Below are 19257 nucleotides of genomic sequence, written 5' to 3' on the forward strand. Positions count from 1 at the left end.
CCAATATGGCCGCTATGGCGGCCATTTTGAAAAAGTATTTGAATTTTTTCTTTTGCATTTCTACATGTTTTAAGTGATTTCCAACCCCCCCCCCCCTCCCAAAAAAAAAATTTTGCAACTTTTTTTTAAACAAAATTTCGATTTTTTTTTGCCTTTCTACATATTATAAGTGATTTCCAACAAAAAAACATGCCAAAATTATAATTGCGGCTGATTTTGGAACTTCAGGTGGATATACCCACATAAAATCAATTTCTGTCTCAAGAAATCTAGTTATGACAAATGAATTGAGTATGTAAAAGTTAAAAGTAAAAGGGAAAGTTGCAAACTAACTCTGTGAGCACTGTTGATGTCAAATTGAATGAATAGGATATCAGGTTCACTTGAGTGACCGAGCAGTATTGGCGGTGGAGTTTTGCACTCTACCAATTGCTCCCCCCTCCAGTTTTCATTCCTGCGATGTTTGTCTTGTTTTCATCCAATTTTTCTGTGCCAAATCATGCTTTGCGTTGAATTGTCGAACATGTGTCCCTGGTAAAGTGTGGCCTGTGTGGTAAAGTCATGACATGTGGTAAAGTGTGGTAAAGTCATGACAATCGTGTAGGGTTGAGCTATTTGGGTTGTTACTTCTGCCTCCGTTTTTGAATGCATGAGCTTCATTTTCACCCCTTTTCTCCCAGATATGGTTACTTCCGATTCATCAGCTTAGTGCTTTTCCCCTCCTCACTCCAAAATAAAAAAATAAATGAAAACCTCTTCTTCACTCAAAACAACACCACAACTGGGGTGGAGCGCATACCTCTGCCAGGCTGAACAGTTTATGTTTTGTACTCCACTAAAAGGCCAGATCTGCATCCATCTGGACCTTAACCAAAATCTAATGGGTTTGTTCTAATCGGTTCTCATCACCTACCCAATCAATCGGTTCTCATCACCTACCCAATTCATCCACCAAGTTTTGTCCGAATCCATCCATAACTGTTTGATATATCGTTTTTGGCCTCATTTCTCAATGGTGAAGAACCACAATCACTTTGGGGGGGGGGGGGGGTTCTCATATCCGGATTCGGATCTTCACCAAAATAGAAAAAAAAATCCTCCTTGTTACACACCCAACCTGCCAACCAAGTTTCGTCCAAATCCGTCGATAAAACCTTTTGAGATATCCTACTCACAGACAAACAGGTAGACAGGGGTGAAAACATAACTTCCATCCACCTTCAGTGAGGGAGGTAAAAAAACCCAAACCCAATTTGCCATACACATTACCCCTTCAACATCCCCAAACTGAATACTCACTGAATAAAAGAATTCTTCCTTCAAAAAGCTAACTTTTTTTTTAACCCTTCAAAAAAAAAAAAGTGTTTTAAAAATGCCTTACTCTCCTTACTACTCAGTCAGGAACAACTTATTCATTCTTCTCCCTCTTTTCTTCAAATCATCTTCCTCTTCTTTTTCACAAGGCATATTTCCAAAACATTTTCACTCCTAACGCTTAGTTCATCCAGCGTCCTATCAGACCTACACATCCATTTTCCTCAATGCCTTCAACGGAAAACATCATTACCACCCCACCCACAAAGTCTGTCACCGTTTGTTTGTCCAGTTTGGGATTCCTGACAAGTCCAATTTGCAGAGGCTGTGTGCAAATGACAATCAATTCCCCTTTGCATCCATTCATGGTGTCAAACCCTCCATGTCCATCTACTTCCCCTCACCGGATACCCTCTCTCAGCTTCCCCCTCATCCCTCCCATTCTCGTTTCCAACTCCACCCAGTCATGACAAAATGAGTGGCATTGGGGTTAAAGACTGTTGTGTAACCAAAGCAACGATGATACTATACCAGAGCACTGTGGAAACCACATCGTTATTTTTTTTTGTAAAACACGATGAAAACTACATTGTTTGGCACTGGCGCGATCTCGCCTGTTCTTCACGGCAATAGCTCAGTGATAGATACTCTGGAGCACCGGTGATAGCTCGCCTACTCCAAAACACGATGGTAACTCCCTCTTTCAGTTTCTACCCTGTCCCTCCCCATCCTCCAAACACTTTACATCAAGAACAAAATGTCACAGTACCCTTGCACTAATCTTACAACTGCCAACTCCAGTCATTCAAACTCTTAAGTCTCACCCTCAACGACAGTCTTTCTTGTGCAAACTACATCTCAAAGTTTGTCTCCAATGTCAGTCACTGACTGGGCATCCTGCATCATGCGAAGTCCTTCCTTGGCACACCTGAACAAATATCCACCTAACAGGCCATCATCAAATCGATCAATCAATTTCAGTTTTGTTAAGTTAAAAAGACATGACAAAATCCAGACTTAAGTCAAGTTCACAATGTTAAAAAAATTTTTTTTTTTTTTTTGAAAAAGGAAAGTACACAGATACGAAGTACTATAAATATGAAATACACTGTATAAGTAATAAAATAAAAATAAAAAACGCTTCATTGAAATCATTACATGTAAATGAATACCATTCAAAGGAGTACTGTTTAGTATAATTGAGAGTCACTAGGTCCATAAAGAGTATCAGGTGAAAAGTCTGAGTCAAATCAATCCTCAAAGGGATAAATCTAATGTAAAACACAGCTCGGCCCTGCACAAATTCAGGAAAGGGCTACAGCTGAAAACAGCTTCTTAACTAGAGGGGGAGCACTCTGTAGAGTGCAAAACCTCTGCCGCCAATACTGCTGGGTCACTTAAGTGAACCTGATATCCTATTCATTGTAGGTCAAAACGGATCAGACTCAACTGAACCACGATTGAATAAACAAAACTAGATCGACGTGCATGGAGAAATGCCAAAAAAAAAAATTGAAATTTTTTTGAAAAACAAAAGGTGCAAAATTTCTGGGGGGTTTTTTTGTTTATTTATTTAAATTCATTTTTTAAATTTTTTTTGGGGGGGGGGGGTTGGAAATCACTTAAAACATGTAGAAATGCAAAAAAAAGAAATCGAAATTTTGTTGAAAAAAAAGTTGCAAAAAAATTTTTTTTCTCTAAATTTTTTTTTGAGGGGGGGGTGGAAATCACTTAAAACATGTAGAAATGCAAAAAAAATATTTTTTTTCTCTAAATTTTTTTTGGGGGGGTTGGAAATCACTTAAAGCATGTAGAAATGCAAAAAATAAAAATTCTCAAACAATTATTTTTGGGGGGGGGGACCAAGTCCAAAATCTAATGGCATGATCCTTGGACCATACCTAACCCCCCCCCCACCAAGTTTCGTCAAAATCCGTCGAGGAGTTTTTCCATAATACTGTTCACAAACAAACAAATAAACAAACAGAAACGGGTGAAAACAGTAACCTCAGAGGTTAATAAAGCATGAGAGAGAGTGAGAGATGAAAGCTCACGGAAGAGCCTAACGACAAACGAGTGCTGTTGAGAGAGCGATGGAGCCGAGGATCCTCGGTCATGGCGGCAGACTAGCAGATGGTGGGAAGAGCATAATCACGACCCCCTGTAATCCGTCAGTAGGGCCAGAGAATTAGGATGGTTCAGCACGACACGAACAAAGGGTTTTTTCAAAATGCCAAGAACATTAGTGTGATCATTTGGTTTCCTTCTTCTCCCTCGAGAAACTCCTCCTCACTTTCATGAACTGCGAAGGACAACTTTGTTCGCATCCATGGCTTAGGATGTTCCGAAAACTCATAACCATATTGGAAGCACCAATATTGCACTACGCCACAGTGACATCACTCCTCTCACATCATTCATCAAGCTGCAGATGACTCTCAGGGGGAATACTGCTCTCCTCCACTGGGCTGGCACCCTTGCCTCACACCTTGCTCAGCTTGATGCTGTCAAAACCAAGGCCTCTACTGTTTCCCTTTCTTTCTGCTGTTCATTTTGTTGTGTGTTGCATCCGATCCGTTCAGCGTTTTAGCTCTTCCACAAGCCTAGACTCTGTATATACATTTAAAAAAGGGAATACTGTAATAGTCTCTGTGAAGGCTTGTGTTTGTCTGCATCAAAGGAGAAGCTAAAGGATGTACATTTCGGGTGTTTTGTATGTATTGTATGTACATACAAAAGAGCAAACTAAAATAAAAATATTCAAACAAAACAGCAAACTAAAATTGATCAATGTGCTTGCTGGTGTGGGAAACGAGGTGCGCTGATGTTTCAAACAGCTCTGACAAAGAGTGAAAGCTCAATACATCAGCCACATGTTTCCAACAGCAGTAAAAAACTAGAGTTCATAGAGCACCTCATCCCACGCAGTCTTGAGGGGAAAAAGGACACGGGGAGAGTCTTTTAAACCCTTACTTTGTGTTTCCAAGCATGATTTACGCTCGTTTTGTTGGGAACCTTGCATAACAGGCATGATGGTAACCACGCAGTGCTCTGCACCGCCATATTTATCAAAAAATATATATAGTTGCGAATTCGCACCCGCCGGCGTGCAAACGGCCACGTAACTCTAATGGCGGCCGCCTCGCCCACCGGAACGGACAATTCAGTCGTGACCCTCTCGGAACAACGCCGGGAGCTAGTCACGGGTGGGGGTTTAACCTCACCATGATCGTGCCAATTGCCCACCCGTGCAGGATAGGGTCGCTCGCCAAATTCGATCTACCTAAGTACCTGCGCGAGTGGTCGACCGGGCGATCGTACCATGCCACAGGCCGACTCCGGACACGAACCGCTTAAGCGGTCCGTTCCGTGCTACAGTGATAACCGAGCGGTGTTATCGTCGGCCTTGACGGTTCCGATTAATTATCCGGGTTCTCGAAACCCGCTACGAGCCTCTTACGTGAAGCAGGATAGAGAGTCAATAAAAGGATAGGAGACGAAGTGAAGCGGGAACAATGACACAAGCACGTTTAATAGCACATGCAGACCAGCACAGAAGGCACGTATTTAGTAACAATAGTCATGTACAATAAAGCAAAAGCAAGTCAAGAAATGGCACGTATACACAATCACAGGCAAAAGAGATGTCCCGACTAAACCCGACACACGGCAACACTTAACCAGTTTTACTTGAAGGACAGGTGCCAACCACAGTCATTTACACAAAGCCAAAGGAAAAGAGAAAGTTGCGACTTCCTTGCACGCGTCGTCCAGCGTCGTGTCCTTGGCCTCGAATCCGAGCCTCCCCCGATGTGGTTTGTGACTCGTACCTCGCGCCGGCACGTGTAGCCGCTCCGCGCCACGAACGGGGCTTCCGGCACCTGGCAGAAGGCCCGCCCTCTCCCGCTGTTGATGCCGACAGGGCCCAGGACGAGGATGCGCCGACTCGACTCCCTCCAGCTGGACTCGTAGGAGAACTCTCTGAAGAACTCGTGGACGAACGAACCACCAACAGCAACAACCACACGCAGACGAGCGAAGCGGAAGAGGAGAGGAGGAAGCGAGTGGAGGAAGAGCGAGAGGAAGAGAGAGAGAACACGCCCCGCCCGTGTCCGTCTTTTATAGCGCAGGGCTCCGCCCCGTTTTCGGCTCCACCCTCCTTCGAGGAGGTTCTCGAAAAGGGGCGTTCCCTCACCCCGACCGCCTCATGCTGTTCATCCACCAATTGGCGGCGAGCTGCCCTTCCCCCTTCCTTCGCACCAAGCGTGGGGAAGAATGGCGGGAAAAGCCCACCAACATCGTTGGCGGTTTTTGTTTGTTTGAAATAAAAGATAGAGAAAGAAAAACGACTAACTGGAGGATCACAGCCCAAATAGATCACATAAATTCCCTCTATACAACGGGTTTGGGCTAACTACACATGTACCTATCGAGATATCTCACCTGAGGGCCGTTTATGGTGTAATGCGAATTTCCACAGCCGTAACAATATATTGCCCTTAGGGCATGAATGATTTTGTTCCAGGTCCTGCTTAACCACAAGTTTTTGTAAGAGCCAAGAAGGCAATTGCATTCTACAACATTCAAATATACAATTCAATTGAAGTAAAAATAAAGATTTTAAAGGTTGTCGAAAAATATATATATATATATATATATATATATATATATATATATATATATATATATATATATATATATATATATATATATATATATATACAGTAAAAGCCCGCTATTCTGAACACTTCTGGGACTGGACGAAAATGCATTCATATGCGGGGTGTTCACATTATCGGGGATTAGGGTATCAACTGACCATGAACGTATTCGATAGATCGCAAAAGTCGTTTAATCAACACATACACATCTATATACACATTCCAAAGAAAAAATGAGCACGCAATTATTGGCATTCAGTAGTAATACAATTATTCGAATTATTTGCCACGGAAAGAAAGAAAATTGATAAGATCAAAAATGCAATGCAAAATTGACAGCACGAGAATCAAAATTTGAAATTTATACAATTACTTGTCTCTGGGTGGTAATTATGTCTCTTGTCTCTGGGTGGTAACGATGGGTGGTAATTAGCAACGGCGTTTGTTTGTATGACGTTGGCCATGTTTCGCACTGATGCCTTCAAAGGTTGGAGTAGCGTTCACAGTGCAGGGTAAAAACTGGTTTGGGACTGGTAAAAAGCATGTTCATATGTGGGGTGTTCAGATTTTTGGGGTGTTCAGATTATCGGGGGCACTATGTACAGGATTTCCTATCTAAAAATTCGGGACTGGCCAAAAACGCGTTCATATGTGGGGTGTTCAGATAATCGGGGTGTTCAGAGCGGGGTTTTACTGTATTCCAGAAGGTCGGCAATTACAACAGCCAAGATGTTATAAAACTCTGTGGTTTCGATTTGGCATTCTCCAGGACATGAACTTGAACTGAATGTTCGATTCTTTCCAAAGGAGCGAGCAACTCTGCCCATCCTTGATTCAGAAAAAGAGTTTTAAGCTTTTCCACACAACTGAGTCCATCTTGTACCATCACCTGCATGTCTTCCACTTCCTTTTCGTCCTCATTCTCTTTGTCCACATTCTCTTCGTCATCGTCTTTCTGCATTAAATCGTTCTCCCAGTCGTCATCCTCGCAGTCATGAACGCGCTCCGTATCGTAGCACCGAATATATTCCTCGGGGGTCACGTCGTCGCATACGCCAATCTCTGCAGCGCGCGAAATAAGCTCGCGCAGGCTGAGGTCATCGTCAGCGTCCCAGTCACTATCGGGTGACTCGGAAGGGAAGCCGCACTTGACAAAGCACTTGGTAATCGTCGTCGGCTGGACTTGATCCCATGCATTGCTGCTCCACTGAACAGCATGGAGAACGTTGACGCTCTTCAAGATTTAGTTTACGTTTGAAGCGGCATCGATCTTCGACAGCACGTGCCGGAGCAGCAGTTGTTTGAAAAGATGCTTCAGGTTGCTTATCACGCCTTGGTCAAGGGGCTGCAAGACCGACGTAACGTTCGGAGGCAGGCAAGCTCGTTTGTTTGCTGTCCACGACACAGGGAGGGAATCGACTTTGATGTTACGAAAGCAACGTGGCTTCACTGCGTTGCCAATGGCGAGTGGTTTAAGTTTCTCACCAGTCATACTAGCGCACAACAGCAGCGTTATTCGATCCTTTGGCAACTTTATACCATGACAGGAGTCTCCTTTTTCCACCAGCGACCTTTTGGGTCGAGCGCGGAAGAAGAGGCCAGTCTCGTCGGCATTAAAAATGTCTTGTGGCTTGAAACCGTCGCATAGCTGCGGCAGATGTGTTTTCCACTCCTCTACTGTCGTCTGATCAACACCACCACTCTCACCGCTAACTGCACGTGCCGAGATCTTGTTTCGAGCTTGAAATCGGGCAAGCCAGCCGTTGGATGCCTTGAAATCCACCTCACCAATGGCAGTCGCGATTTCTAAGGCCTTCGATTTTACCATTGGTCCGCTGACAGGGATCCTCTTTGAACGAGCAGCATGGAACCATGTGTGCACGCGGTTGTCAATGTCTACGAAACTGCCTCCTTTTCGTCGACTTCGCGAAGATAGGGCCCTGTCTTCGAATTCCTTGATTATCGACTCAATGACATAAAATACCGTTCACTGCGCCCAGCGAAATTCCGAAATCAGCAGCGAGTTTGCGTTGCGACTTGGATTCCGCTTCCTTTACCAGACGGACTTTATCTTCCAACGGCAGATCGTGACGCGTTTTTGGCATTTTGGTGTATCATACTGCGTGAACTTCAATAGCAAGTGAAGATTGATGGAAAGGGAGGTGTTCAGGGCCTTCTTGTGCCCCTCCCTCAGGGGGAGGCCTCTGCTGATTGGATGAAATTGTAATTCTTGATGCTTATTGGTTGATTACCATTAATTTAGAAACAGGTTCTAATTAAGTCACTGTATCTCTTCACACCCCGCTGCATTTTCTATCCACGCCATTGCGTCCAGTAAAACGAACTGCGCGATGGGTGGTAATTAGCAACGGCGTTTGTTTGTATGACGTTGGCCATGTTTCGCACTGATGCCTTCAAAGGTTGGAGTAGCGTTCACAGTGCAGGGTAAAAACTGGTTTGGGACTGGTAAAAAGCATGTTCATATGTGGGGTGTTCAGATTTTTGGGGTGTTCAGATTATCGGGGGCACTATGTACAGGATTTCCTATCTAAAAATTCGGGACTGGCCAAAAACGCGTTCATATGTGGGGTGTTCAGATAATCGGGGTGTTCAGAGCGGGGTTTTACTGTATTCCAGAAGGTCATCGCCATTCATGCAGCATCTTTTACACATTACATTAGTTCTTCGTGTCCTTTATGACGTTCTTTAAAGCAATAAGTTTCCTGTTTGGAATGATTTTCAATTTTGTTTCACTGCCAAACAGGTGGACAGCAAATGCACAAATCGAGACCAATTCAGAGGCAAAGTTTTGCTCAACTGCAGGTTAGTTTTCCAATTCATGATGTGATTAGAGTTCAAAATATAACAATAAATTTTAATCAAGTTGTTCCTCGATCATAAACCAACGTTTATGGATGAACAGACAGAAGTGAACCGAATGCTTAATAACCCTCCTTTTCACTTCACATGCACGGAGTGATAACACGCGTCGTTGATCTTCGAGTGTGACCGACTTAATATGCATCATTAAATGCTACTCCACCAAATTTTCAGCGTGAAGTTGTGACGCAAGATCCAACATATTCTTAAACTCATCCAATGAGCTCGCATCATACCAGACTGGAAGACGTATCTTGCCAGCCCTTGCAGCAACTCGGCCGGCCACGTTGGTGGTGCAGTCTCACCATCCTCCCGCTTGAGCCGGCACGTGAGCTCAAGACCAAATCCTGAAAGGCCATCCTCGGTTGAGCGACTGAAGGAGGACATACATGTAGAGGTGGGATAAGGAAGAATGACCAAGAAGTAAATATTTTAAAGATATTTACTTCGTCTTAGGGAACCACAAAAAAAGTGAGGAGATTTGAGAATAGAGTTTTGATGGCATGCAAAGAGCTAAAGAGGAGATAAATTACTCCAGGAAGCAAGGGAAATAAATACGCACTTGTGTACCCTTCCATCTCCATGCAGGTCACTGAGCCCAAAGGTGATGTAATGCCAGTGCTCAGGAATACCCAGCTTTGGATCACCCAGATTACGGTACATGCTGATGTAATCCAATGGGTCAGGTCCTCCCAGCCTGTGGGGAAGTTAAAATAAAGAGGACTCAGAGGCAAGGAATTACGGTAAACAAAACATTCAAACAATGCTAACAATTTCTTAAGGAATGAAAGTACGAAACTTATTACAATTAGAATATTAATATTCTAACATGAAGTTTTGATTTTAAGTCATAAACACAACAATCTACTGTGAACGTGAATGTATCCTCGTTTAAATGAGAGCAGTGCAGTGAGCAGATACAAAGCAACACACGCTCTATGAGGGGAACTTGCAGTGAAAGAAATTACATTCAAAGCGGCAAAATACTACAGGTTCGCAGGATGGCCGAGCCCTAGAGATATTCACACTCGCCTCCAAATCGTATAGCTTGGGTTTAAATACCGACCCAGCTATAAAGTGTCATTCCAGCATTTCACAGGCAGGGCAATTCATCAGTGTGTGCCAGGACTGCCGTCCCCTCGGTTGGACGCTAAACTGGGTGTCCCATCTGCCAGCATCATTTGGTGGACCTTAAACATGCCATGGTGTCCTATCGTCAGCACCGTGAACAAATTACAAATTCCTGCGCAGACTTCTTGTGTCGAGTCCAACATTGTAACCCGAGCCATAGCAATTGCTTCAGCAGCACCGATGCTCTGTATAGAAACTGGTTCACGATTTCATCTGCAAAATACTACGATGCCCGGTGGCACTGCCCTCACAATAAATGTCCTCACATGTATGTTGAGGTACTTAAAGAGCTGGAACTTCCAATTTGTTCAATTTCAGTGACCACCAATGATCGCAGACAGGACATACGGCTTAATGTCCATCCAAAGGACAGCAAACACAGTGATGCAATGGTCTGTCTGTGAAGCACCAAACTAGCAAGTTTTAGATTGGCTGAGAATCAAACCTAGACTACACAGTTCAAAGGTAGGGACACTCCCTCTGCTCCGTATTGTTGACCCGAGATAGTCAGACTGTATGTTCAAAGTCATGGTACACCCTTTTCCAATTGTGAGAATTTCCAAGTATGTGCATCAGATCATCAAAAGATACCTGCAGTTTTGCACAACTGTTCAGGAAATGATGTCATTATTTCCCAGTTTCAGGAGGTATAAATTATAACATATTGTTGCGGGCCGGGCGTCGGCGACGAGCACGACCGCTAGATGGAGCCGTAGAGTCGACTCCGCCGATTACCCGGAATTTAGATCGTACTTCTTCGGAAAACTCCAAAGAATACGGGTCCCTTATCAGACCGTGAAGCGTCAATATTTCTACCACGTGGTACAGGGTTATTTGCCAATTTTCAAAATACCTAGATATCCACGTAGCGATTTACAGAGTCTCCACACCCTCGACGGCACCCGTACGGAACGAGCCGCAACCGTACTCGAACCATGTGTGACCTGAGCAGATGGTCACCGAGATCCATCAGTCCAAATGTCCCGTTACGGCGGCACAACGGCCTTGCTAGTGTTCCAACACGCAGCACGCTAAGCCAATGGAGTAAAGGACACAAACGAGCTGATACATTTCACAAATTGGGATATTTATTAAACAATAGGGAAATGAGGGGAGCACGTAAGGGCAGAGTGATCCGAATATTGATAAGCACGTATGTACAGCAAGGCACTTAACAATTCATGACTAAGCAGACTGGCGCCACGACACACACACACACACACACACACACACACACACACACACACACACACACACACACACACACACACACACACACACACACACACACACACACACACACACACACACACACACACACACACAGACACACACACACACACACACACACACACACACACGCACACACACGCACACACACGCACACACACGCACACACACGCACACACACGCACACACACGCACACACACGCACACGCACGCACACACACACACACACACGCACACACACGCACACACACGCACACACACGCACACACACGCACACACACGCACACAACCAAAAGCAGTCTTCATTGAGGCCTTCAGCTCGGATGGAGAGGCGAGCTGCAGACCAGAACCTGCCTCGGACCTGTCCACCTTGTGTGGTCTTCGAGCTGATTCGCACCGGGCACCAGCAAGAGACGAGCCGAATCCAGACATTGGCGAGCCGCGATCAGCCTCCCGAGCTCCGGCGGATCCTTTTGCGCCCCAGAACATGCGCTGGTGAAGACGAGGTGGATCCTTCACAATCCGCTGAGTGATTCAACCGAAGAACCACCAACCACCTTCCGTGCTCGCTGAACAACCACCAACCAAGAACCAAGAAGAAGAACCCAGAAGAGCCAAGAAGAACCAAGAAGACCCAACAAGAGCCAACAAGAACCAAGAACAAGAACCCAGAAGAGCTCACTTCTGTCTCTCCGTTCCCTTCTTATCCCTCTTGGGCGCGGATCGCTTCCGGCATGACTCGTTCACCGTCGGTGGGGGCTGTCGCATCCCATTTCTTGGAGTGCCCAAGCGAGCAGATTCATGTCCATATTAGGGAATGGAATTCAGTTCGCTCATCGTTGGGTGGGGGCTGTCGCATTCCATTTCTTGGGGCGCAGCCAAGCGATTCGATTCGTGTCAATATTAGGGAATGGAATTCAGTTCGTGAATGCATTCTTAACACACCCTCATTTCAGCGAGCGTGTGGAGAATGCCGGGAGCAGAGGGTTTTCGTTGGTGTTGTAGTTATCATTGGTGTTGTTGTTATCGTTGGTGGTGTAAAATAAAAGAAAACCCTGACTATCAAAGTAACTCACACACATTTACATTTATTCACCCATTAGACTAGGGAAAGCGGAGCTATCTATCCATATTCACTTATCGAAATAACTGAGCTAAAGGACCTGAATGTTGTGTGCTCATGGCTTCCAGATTCGCAACACTATCACCTCGCCGATTGAGCATTTCCACGTGAACACGTAGCTCATAATGCTGCGATTGAGATTTTTGGAGCAGCAGCAGCAGCAAAGTCACATAATTTGAACGTTTGCACAGGCAACTGGCAAGGACTAAAATCTGCCGTCTCTCTAAAAGCGTTAGGCTGCCTTCTCCGCTGCATGGATTGCTGATTCACCAAGAAATACTTTGACAAAAGGCTGACTGTCTCTATTTATCCCATCCCATCTGAGGGCATCCATTCCTTCCTCAGCCTGTGGTGTGGCAAGTCGTGGGCAAGCCGATTGCCTTTTCAACATGGAAGGCGAACTTGCCTGAAGGTAACTTTAGGTCACTGTAAGGTTTGACACAAGCATTGCATCCATTTTGAGGAAAGCCAGAATACATCATCTTACTATTATTCACCGTCCGTCCGTTCCCAGATACTGCAAAAATGGCTGAAGCGATCGCAACCATTTTTTGTGTGTGAAATCCTGGGACCCCTTGGAGTAAAATAGGCATAAATATTATAACATGACCCCCTTGACGGCTCCCGTAGGGAGCGGGTGCTTCTAGTCTTACTAATCTGAAGATTAAACTATCCAACCAGTCTGCTTTCTCATAGACAAGGCAGAACTTTATCGTCTCCTCGGTCTTGAACCAAACTTGGCGGTGTAATGGTGAGTCTGGGAGGTTGGCGGTTCGAACCCCACCCAATTCATGCCAAAGACTTTATAAAAATGGTACGGATTGCTTCCTTGCTTGACGCTCAGGATTTATAAAGAATAGGAGCACAGACAAACGACCAGAGGTTTTGATGGGACTCGTGGCCTCCTTCTGCATCAAAGTTCCTTGAAAAGGAACTAATCTTTTCACAAGTTCATCTCTGCTATATGCCCCCTCCACCCCAAGTCCTCAATCTCCTTGCTCAATTCAGACTCTGAGACAAAAGAATGTCTCAACTCAATGCGTCCCTCACCAATCACATTTTGTCCCCACTTTAGCCCCCCCCCCCAATACTCCCGTCCTGTCCAGGCTCGAGTCTTCATCAGCGTCCATGTTCTTTTCCTTTGGAGCAATCTCCGATCTGAATGCAAGCCCACAAACATCACTCCCGTCCACAAGGAGGGTGCAAAACCAGGTCCTCTCAACTACAGACCAGGAATGTGTTCAGCTACTGAGTAGCTAACTAGCGCTTGCCAAGCCAGGCATTCCGTATGAAAGGTTTTGAAAGGAGTGCTCGCTTGAGTGCTTAAGCTGCTTGGCGAGCAATCAACCAGAAACTTGGTGACTGAATACACCCCTGGAAGGTTATTCCAACATTATAAACAAAGACATCCTCGCTGATGACATCTTTCCTTTTTTCAAACAGTACCATCTCTGACGAGGCCCCAAGTCTCACTGAAGAGGTCTCGATGGACCTATAACATCATGATGCCCTGCTCTACTCACCAAGCTGGCTGTCTGGGGTATAGCTCTCGATGGACCGATAACATCATGATACCCTGCTCGCCAAGCTGGCTGTCTGGGGTATAGATCTCGATGGACCTATAACATCATGATGCCCTGCTCTGCTCGCCAAGCTGGCTGTCTGGAGTATAGATCTCGATGGACCTATAACATCATGATACCCTGCTCGCCAAGCTGGCTGTCTGGGTATAGATCTCGATGGACCTATGACATCATGATGCTCTGCTCGCCAAGCTGGCTGTCTGGGGTATAGATATCGATGGACCTATAACATCATGATGCTCTGCTCGCCAAGCTGGCTGTCTGGGGAATAGATCTCGATGGATCTATTGTTGAGGGGCTGGACGTCGGCCACGAGCACGACCGCTAGATGGAGCTGCAAGTCGGCCCGACTGATCGCCCGGAATGTGTAGGTCGTCGCTCCGGATAAGTCCGGAGCTGACGGGTCATCTATCGGACTGAAGTTCGCCAATGGATAGACCATGTGGGGTAGGGTCGATTGCAAATTCCAATTTACCTAAATACCCATGTGGTCCAACTACCGGGGAAATTCACCCTCGACGGAACCCATACGAAAACGAGCGGCTTAGCAAGCTTGTTCCGTGTGAGATTCCAAGCGGTTTAATCGCCAAGAACCGTCGGTCCAAATGTCCCCTTAGGGCCGTAGCAGCTTTTACCAATTCTCAATCACGCGTCATGTCGAGCCAATGAAAGAAACACAAAACGAGCTGATACATTGAACAAATAGGGATATTTATTTACAATAGGCAGGGAGGAGAACACAAAGAGCAGAACTAAACAGACTATTAACTTGAGGGGGAGCACTCGGTAGAGTGCAAAACCTCCGCCGCCAATATTGCTGGGTCACTTAAGTGAACCTGATATCCTATTCATTGTTGGTTAAAACGGATCAGACTCTACTGAACCTCGATTGAATAAACTAAACTCGATCGACGCGCATGTAGAAAGACCCCAAAAAATAAAAATAAAAAAATAAAAAAAATAAAAAAAAATCGAAATTTTTTTGAAAAAAAAAGTTGCAAAATTTGTTTGTTTTTTTTCTCTAACAATTTTTTTTTGGGGGGGGGTTGGAAATCACTTAAAACATGTAGAAATGCAAAAAGAATTCAAATATTTTTCAAATATGAAATTTTTTTGAAAAAAAGTTGCAAAATTTTGTTGTTTTTTTTTTCTCTAACAAATTTTTTTTTTTTTTTTGGTTGGAAATCACTTAAAACATGTAGAAATGCAAAAACAAAAATTCAAATATTTTTTCAAAATGGCCGCCATAGCGGCCATATTGGACTTTGGACCAAGTCCAAAGTCTGATGGCATGATCCTTGGACCATCCCTAATCTCCCCACCAAGTTTCGTCGAAATCCATTGAGGAGTTTTTCCATAATACTGTTCACGAACAAACAAACAGGCAGGGGTGAAAACAGTAACCTCCGTCCATCTTCGATGGCGGAGATTAACTAGAGGGGGAGCACTCGTTAGAGTGCAAAACCTCCGCCACCAATACTGCTAGGTCACTCAAGTGAACCTGATATCCTATTCATTCAATTTGACGTCAACAGTGCTCACAGAGTTATAGTTTGCAACTTTCCCTTTTACATACTCAATTCATTCGTCATAACTAGATTCCTTGAGACAGAAATTGATTTTACGTTGGTATATCCACTTGAAGTTCCAAAATCAGCCGCAATTATAATTTTGGCATGTTTTTTTTTGGAAATCACTTATAACATGTAGAAATGCAAAAAAAAAATAAAAAAAAAATAAAAAAAAAATCGAAATTTTGTTGAAAAAAATTTTCAAATTTTTTTCTCCATATTCTCATCATAACAGTTTGTTGAAAATTTAATGACAAAGCCTGAAATGGGGAAAGAGTTATTGCCTGGACACACACACACACACACACACACACACACACACACACACACACACACACACACACACACACACACACACACACACACACACACACACACACACACACACACACACACACACACACACACACACACGTGGCTGACGCCTTTATTTTGGCCTTCAGCTCTGAGGATAGTAGCGCTGAGGGCCAGAGTCTACCTTGGACCTGCCCGTCTCGTGCAGTCTTCAGGATGACTCAATTCAGCGCCTGTCCCGGCCACCAAAACCTCGACTCCGTTCCTTCCGGAGACGGCATGCAACCCTTCCGGCTCCGGCTGCGGGTGGTCTTTCACAAGCTCGATCTTTCAGGAGGAGGAGGAGGAGGAGGAAGACGTTCCAGACGACAGTGACACGACCACTCCAGGCCTTCTGAGACGAGCGCTCTCGCAAGGTGAGCGCTCCTTCCTCGCTTCTCACTGGCTGGCTCCTGGTGGGCTCGCTGCTCACTGCACATTCCTCCTCAGTGGCTCACTCCCTTTCTATTTATGCGCTCGGCGCCCTCGACGCTCCCCCTCCCCGGCGTGCGGGGAAAATCCCGGGGCAGGGGAGTTGTTGCTCTTCTCTAAAGCCTTTTTCTAACCGTCATTCTTGCTTACGCTGCAAGAATCTCGTGGCGGGAGGGTTGTTGTTCTTCTCTGCAAAATCCCGATAAAACTCCTAACTATTAAAATTAATCACAGCGCATTTACATTGATTCACCCACGAGACAAGGGAAGGAAGCTATCTATAAAACACATACTTACCGAAATAACTGAGCTATCGGAACCTGGATGTTGTGTGTGATAGTTTTCCAAATTCGCAACATTACAACATCATGATGCCCTGCCCTGCTCGCCAAGCTGGCTGTCTTGGGTAGAGATCTCGATTGACCTATAACATCATGATGCCCTGCTCGCCAAGCTGGCTGTCTGGGGTATAGATCTCGATGGACCCATAACAACATGATGCTCTGCTCGCCAAGCTGGCTGTCTGGGGTATAGATCTCGATGGACCTATAGCATCATGATGCCCTGCTCGCCAAGCTGGCTGTCTGGGGTATAGATCTCGATGGACCCATAAGAACATGATGCTCTGCTCGCCAAGCTGGCTGTCTGGGGTATAGATCTCGATGTACCTATAACATCATGATGCCCTGCTCGCCAAGCTGGCTGTCTGGGGTATAGATCTTGATGGACCTATAGCATCATGATGCCCTGCTCGCCAAGCTGGCTGTCTGGGGTATAAATCTCGATAGACCCATAACATCATGATGCCCTGCTCGCCAAGCTGGCTGTCTGGGGTATAGATCTCGATGGACCCATAACATCATGATGCCTGCTCGCCAAGCTGGCTGTCTGGGGTATAGATCTCGATGGACCTATAGCATCATGATGCCCTGCTCACCAAGCTGGCTGTCTGGGGTATAAATCTCGATAGACCCATAACATCATGATGCCCTGCTCGCCAAGCTGGCTGTCTGGGGTATAGATCTCGATGGACCCATAACATCATGATGCCTGCTCGCCAAGCTAGCTGCATGGGGTATAGACAGCAGTCTTCACATCGAACTCGACGACTTTTCCCCTCGCCTGAGTTTAAGACGAACAAGATTAGCGAAATAAAAACAAACTAGCAGTGAGTCAAACTAAAACCAACCATCGATCTTCGGGCCTACGGTATTAAACTAGTTTTCAACATTCGAAAGACGAACCGGAATGCGGACACCAAACAAGTCGAGGCACGCTGAAAAGTTTTTCATCTCGCACGATCCGACACGGAAAAAAATAATAATAACAATCGAAAATACTCACCAAAACTTCACGATGGCAGTGACCTGCAGCGGGTTCGGCTGGTCCGGGTAGAGTTGACTGCATGCTTCGTAAACTGCCCGCAGGCCGGGCGGAACAGGCGGCACCACTAGGCCCACGGCCTCCATTTACCGTTTTTCATCGGAGCAGGCCGCCGTTACCATGACAACGAAGATTTTTCAAAGTTCCTCTTTGACTTTCACGAACGATTCATTTTTGTATCTTTCGATAATTCTACCTCACTAATTGCATTTCTGACGATGCTGCAATGCATAATTGCGCTAAAAAAAAAATTGCACATTGTTACGGAGTACTTTCGCTGCCTTGGATGGGGTTCTCCCTCTGTACTGTCGACCCTCTTTGTCGCCTGGGTCATAGGAATTTGGACATTTCCCAGTGTCGTTTAGTCTGTGTTACACTTTTTCATTTATTTCTTTCTAATTACATTTCTGCTTTTGCGTCGCACGTCAGTTTCCTAATAATGCGGTGTAACGGCCGGTGGAAATAAATCTGTATGGCCGTGCTTCTCTCACAAATTCGAGGCACTTTTGTGCTGGAGGAGGGTAATTTGGTCCATCGTGCCTGCGCTGCACCCTGAAAATAACGTTCTGTTAAATTATGTAAAACTTGTACTTATGTGTATCGCAGAACTATTGAGCTCTGTAGAATTTCTACATTACATTTTTTCCCCCAAGGTCAATAGGTCAACGGGCAACTCAAGGTCAAATTAATATGGAATAGGCAAAGCCTAGAAGCGAACGTAGAATTCTTCTTACATTCGCTTCTGACTTTACCGATAACTTGTTCACAACTGTAGACGCAATTTCCGGTTACTTCGGCCTGGATTCGGGATCAGCGATCAAATAATGTAAATCACGATAAAAAATTATTTTTTGATGATGCGGGAGATATCTTTATTAAAATCAGTGGAGGCAATATACACAATGTCTGATATTATTTGGGTCTTTCATGTCTCCGACGATGCCTTTTTCTCCCGTCATGCATCATTCCCCATGACAAAAACCGGAAACAAAAAAAAACCAGAAACAAAAAAAAAACGGAAGCAAAAGGGTCAGAGGCAACGACACGGATTCACAATTGCCAGGGTATTGTGTTGTTTTTGTTGTTTCCTATTCTCTCATGTGCACGCGTTAAGTAATATTCACAAGATAGAAATAAAACCCAATCGTATTTATACACCGCACAGCGTTTAAAAACAACCGGAAGCAAAAGGTCATATCCAACGACACGGATTCCAAATAGCCAGGGGTATTGTGTTGTTGTTGTTGTTGTTTCCTATTCTCTCACGTGCCCGCGTTAAGTATGAAGCTCACTGCGTTCGCTATAAGATCATCAATTTTCGTCTGAAAGATCGTCAATTTTCATCCTATTAACTTGGCGATTAAACAACAAATGCAAAGAGCATCACTGAATTGGGAAAGCAACTATTTTTGAAGTCAAAAGGTCAAAGGTCAACTCAAGGTCAAACTTCTAAAATCATCCATTTTCATCCGATTGACTTGAAATTTGGGGAGGATTTGCATATCAGGTCATTGAATTCAACCACCATTTCTTTTTGAGGTCAATATAGGCCAAAAGGTAAACATAGACCGCATTTCTAAAATCATCAATTTTCATCCAATTGACTTGACATTCAT

The 19257-nt window shown here is 44.8% G+C and overlaps 1 protein-coding gene across 2 annotated transcripts in view; it reads right to left on the reverse strand.

Moving 5' to 3' along the window:
- Nucleotides 1-17783, reverse strand: part of LOC147033148 (suppressor of fused homolog) — a 45393-nt gene extending 27610 nt beyond the window's left edge. The window contains exons 1-3 of one of the 2 annotated variants that reach the window (XM_085871241.1): nucleotides 17603-17783; nucleotides 9418-9552; nucleotides 9092-9228 (exon numbers count right to left, since the gene is read on the reverse strand). In XM_085871241.1, the coding sequence (XP_085727367.1) occupies nucleotides 9092-9228; nucleotides 9418-9552; nucleotides 17603-17727 (397 nt within the window). In that variant the 5' untranslated portion in view covers nucleotides 17728-17783. Of the gene's footprint in view, nucleotides 1-9091; nucleotides 9229-9417; nucleotides 9553-11577; nucleotides 11790-17602 lie in introns of those variants that run through there. The other variant, XM_085871240.1, reaches the window with a different exon arrangement.
- Nucleotides 17784-19257: the final 1474 nt, after the last annotated feature.

The sequence above is a fragment of the Eptatretus burgeri genome, chromosome 2 (genome assembly GCF_056783735.1).
Source record: "Eptatretus burgeri isolate ZD-2024b chromosome 2, Ebu_testis_v1, whole genome shotgun sequence".
Lineage (NCBI taxonomy): Eukaryota > Metazoa > Chordata > Myxini > Myxiniformes > Myxinidae > Eptatretus > Eptatretus burgeri.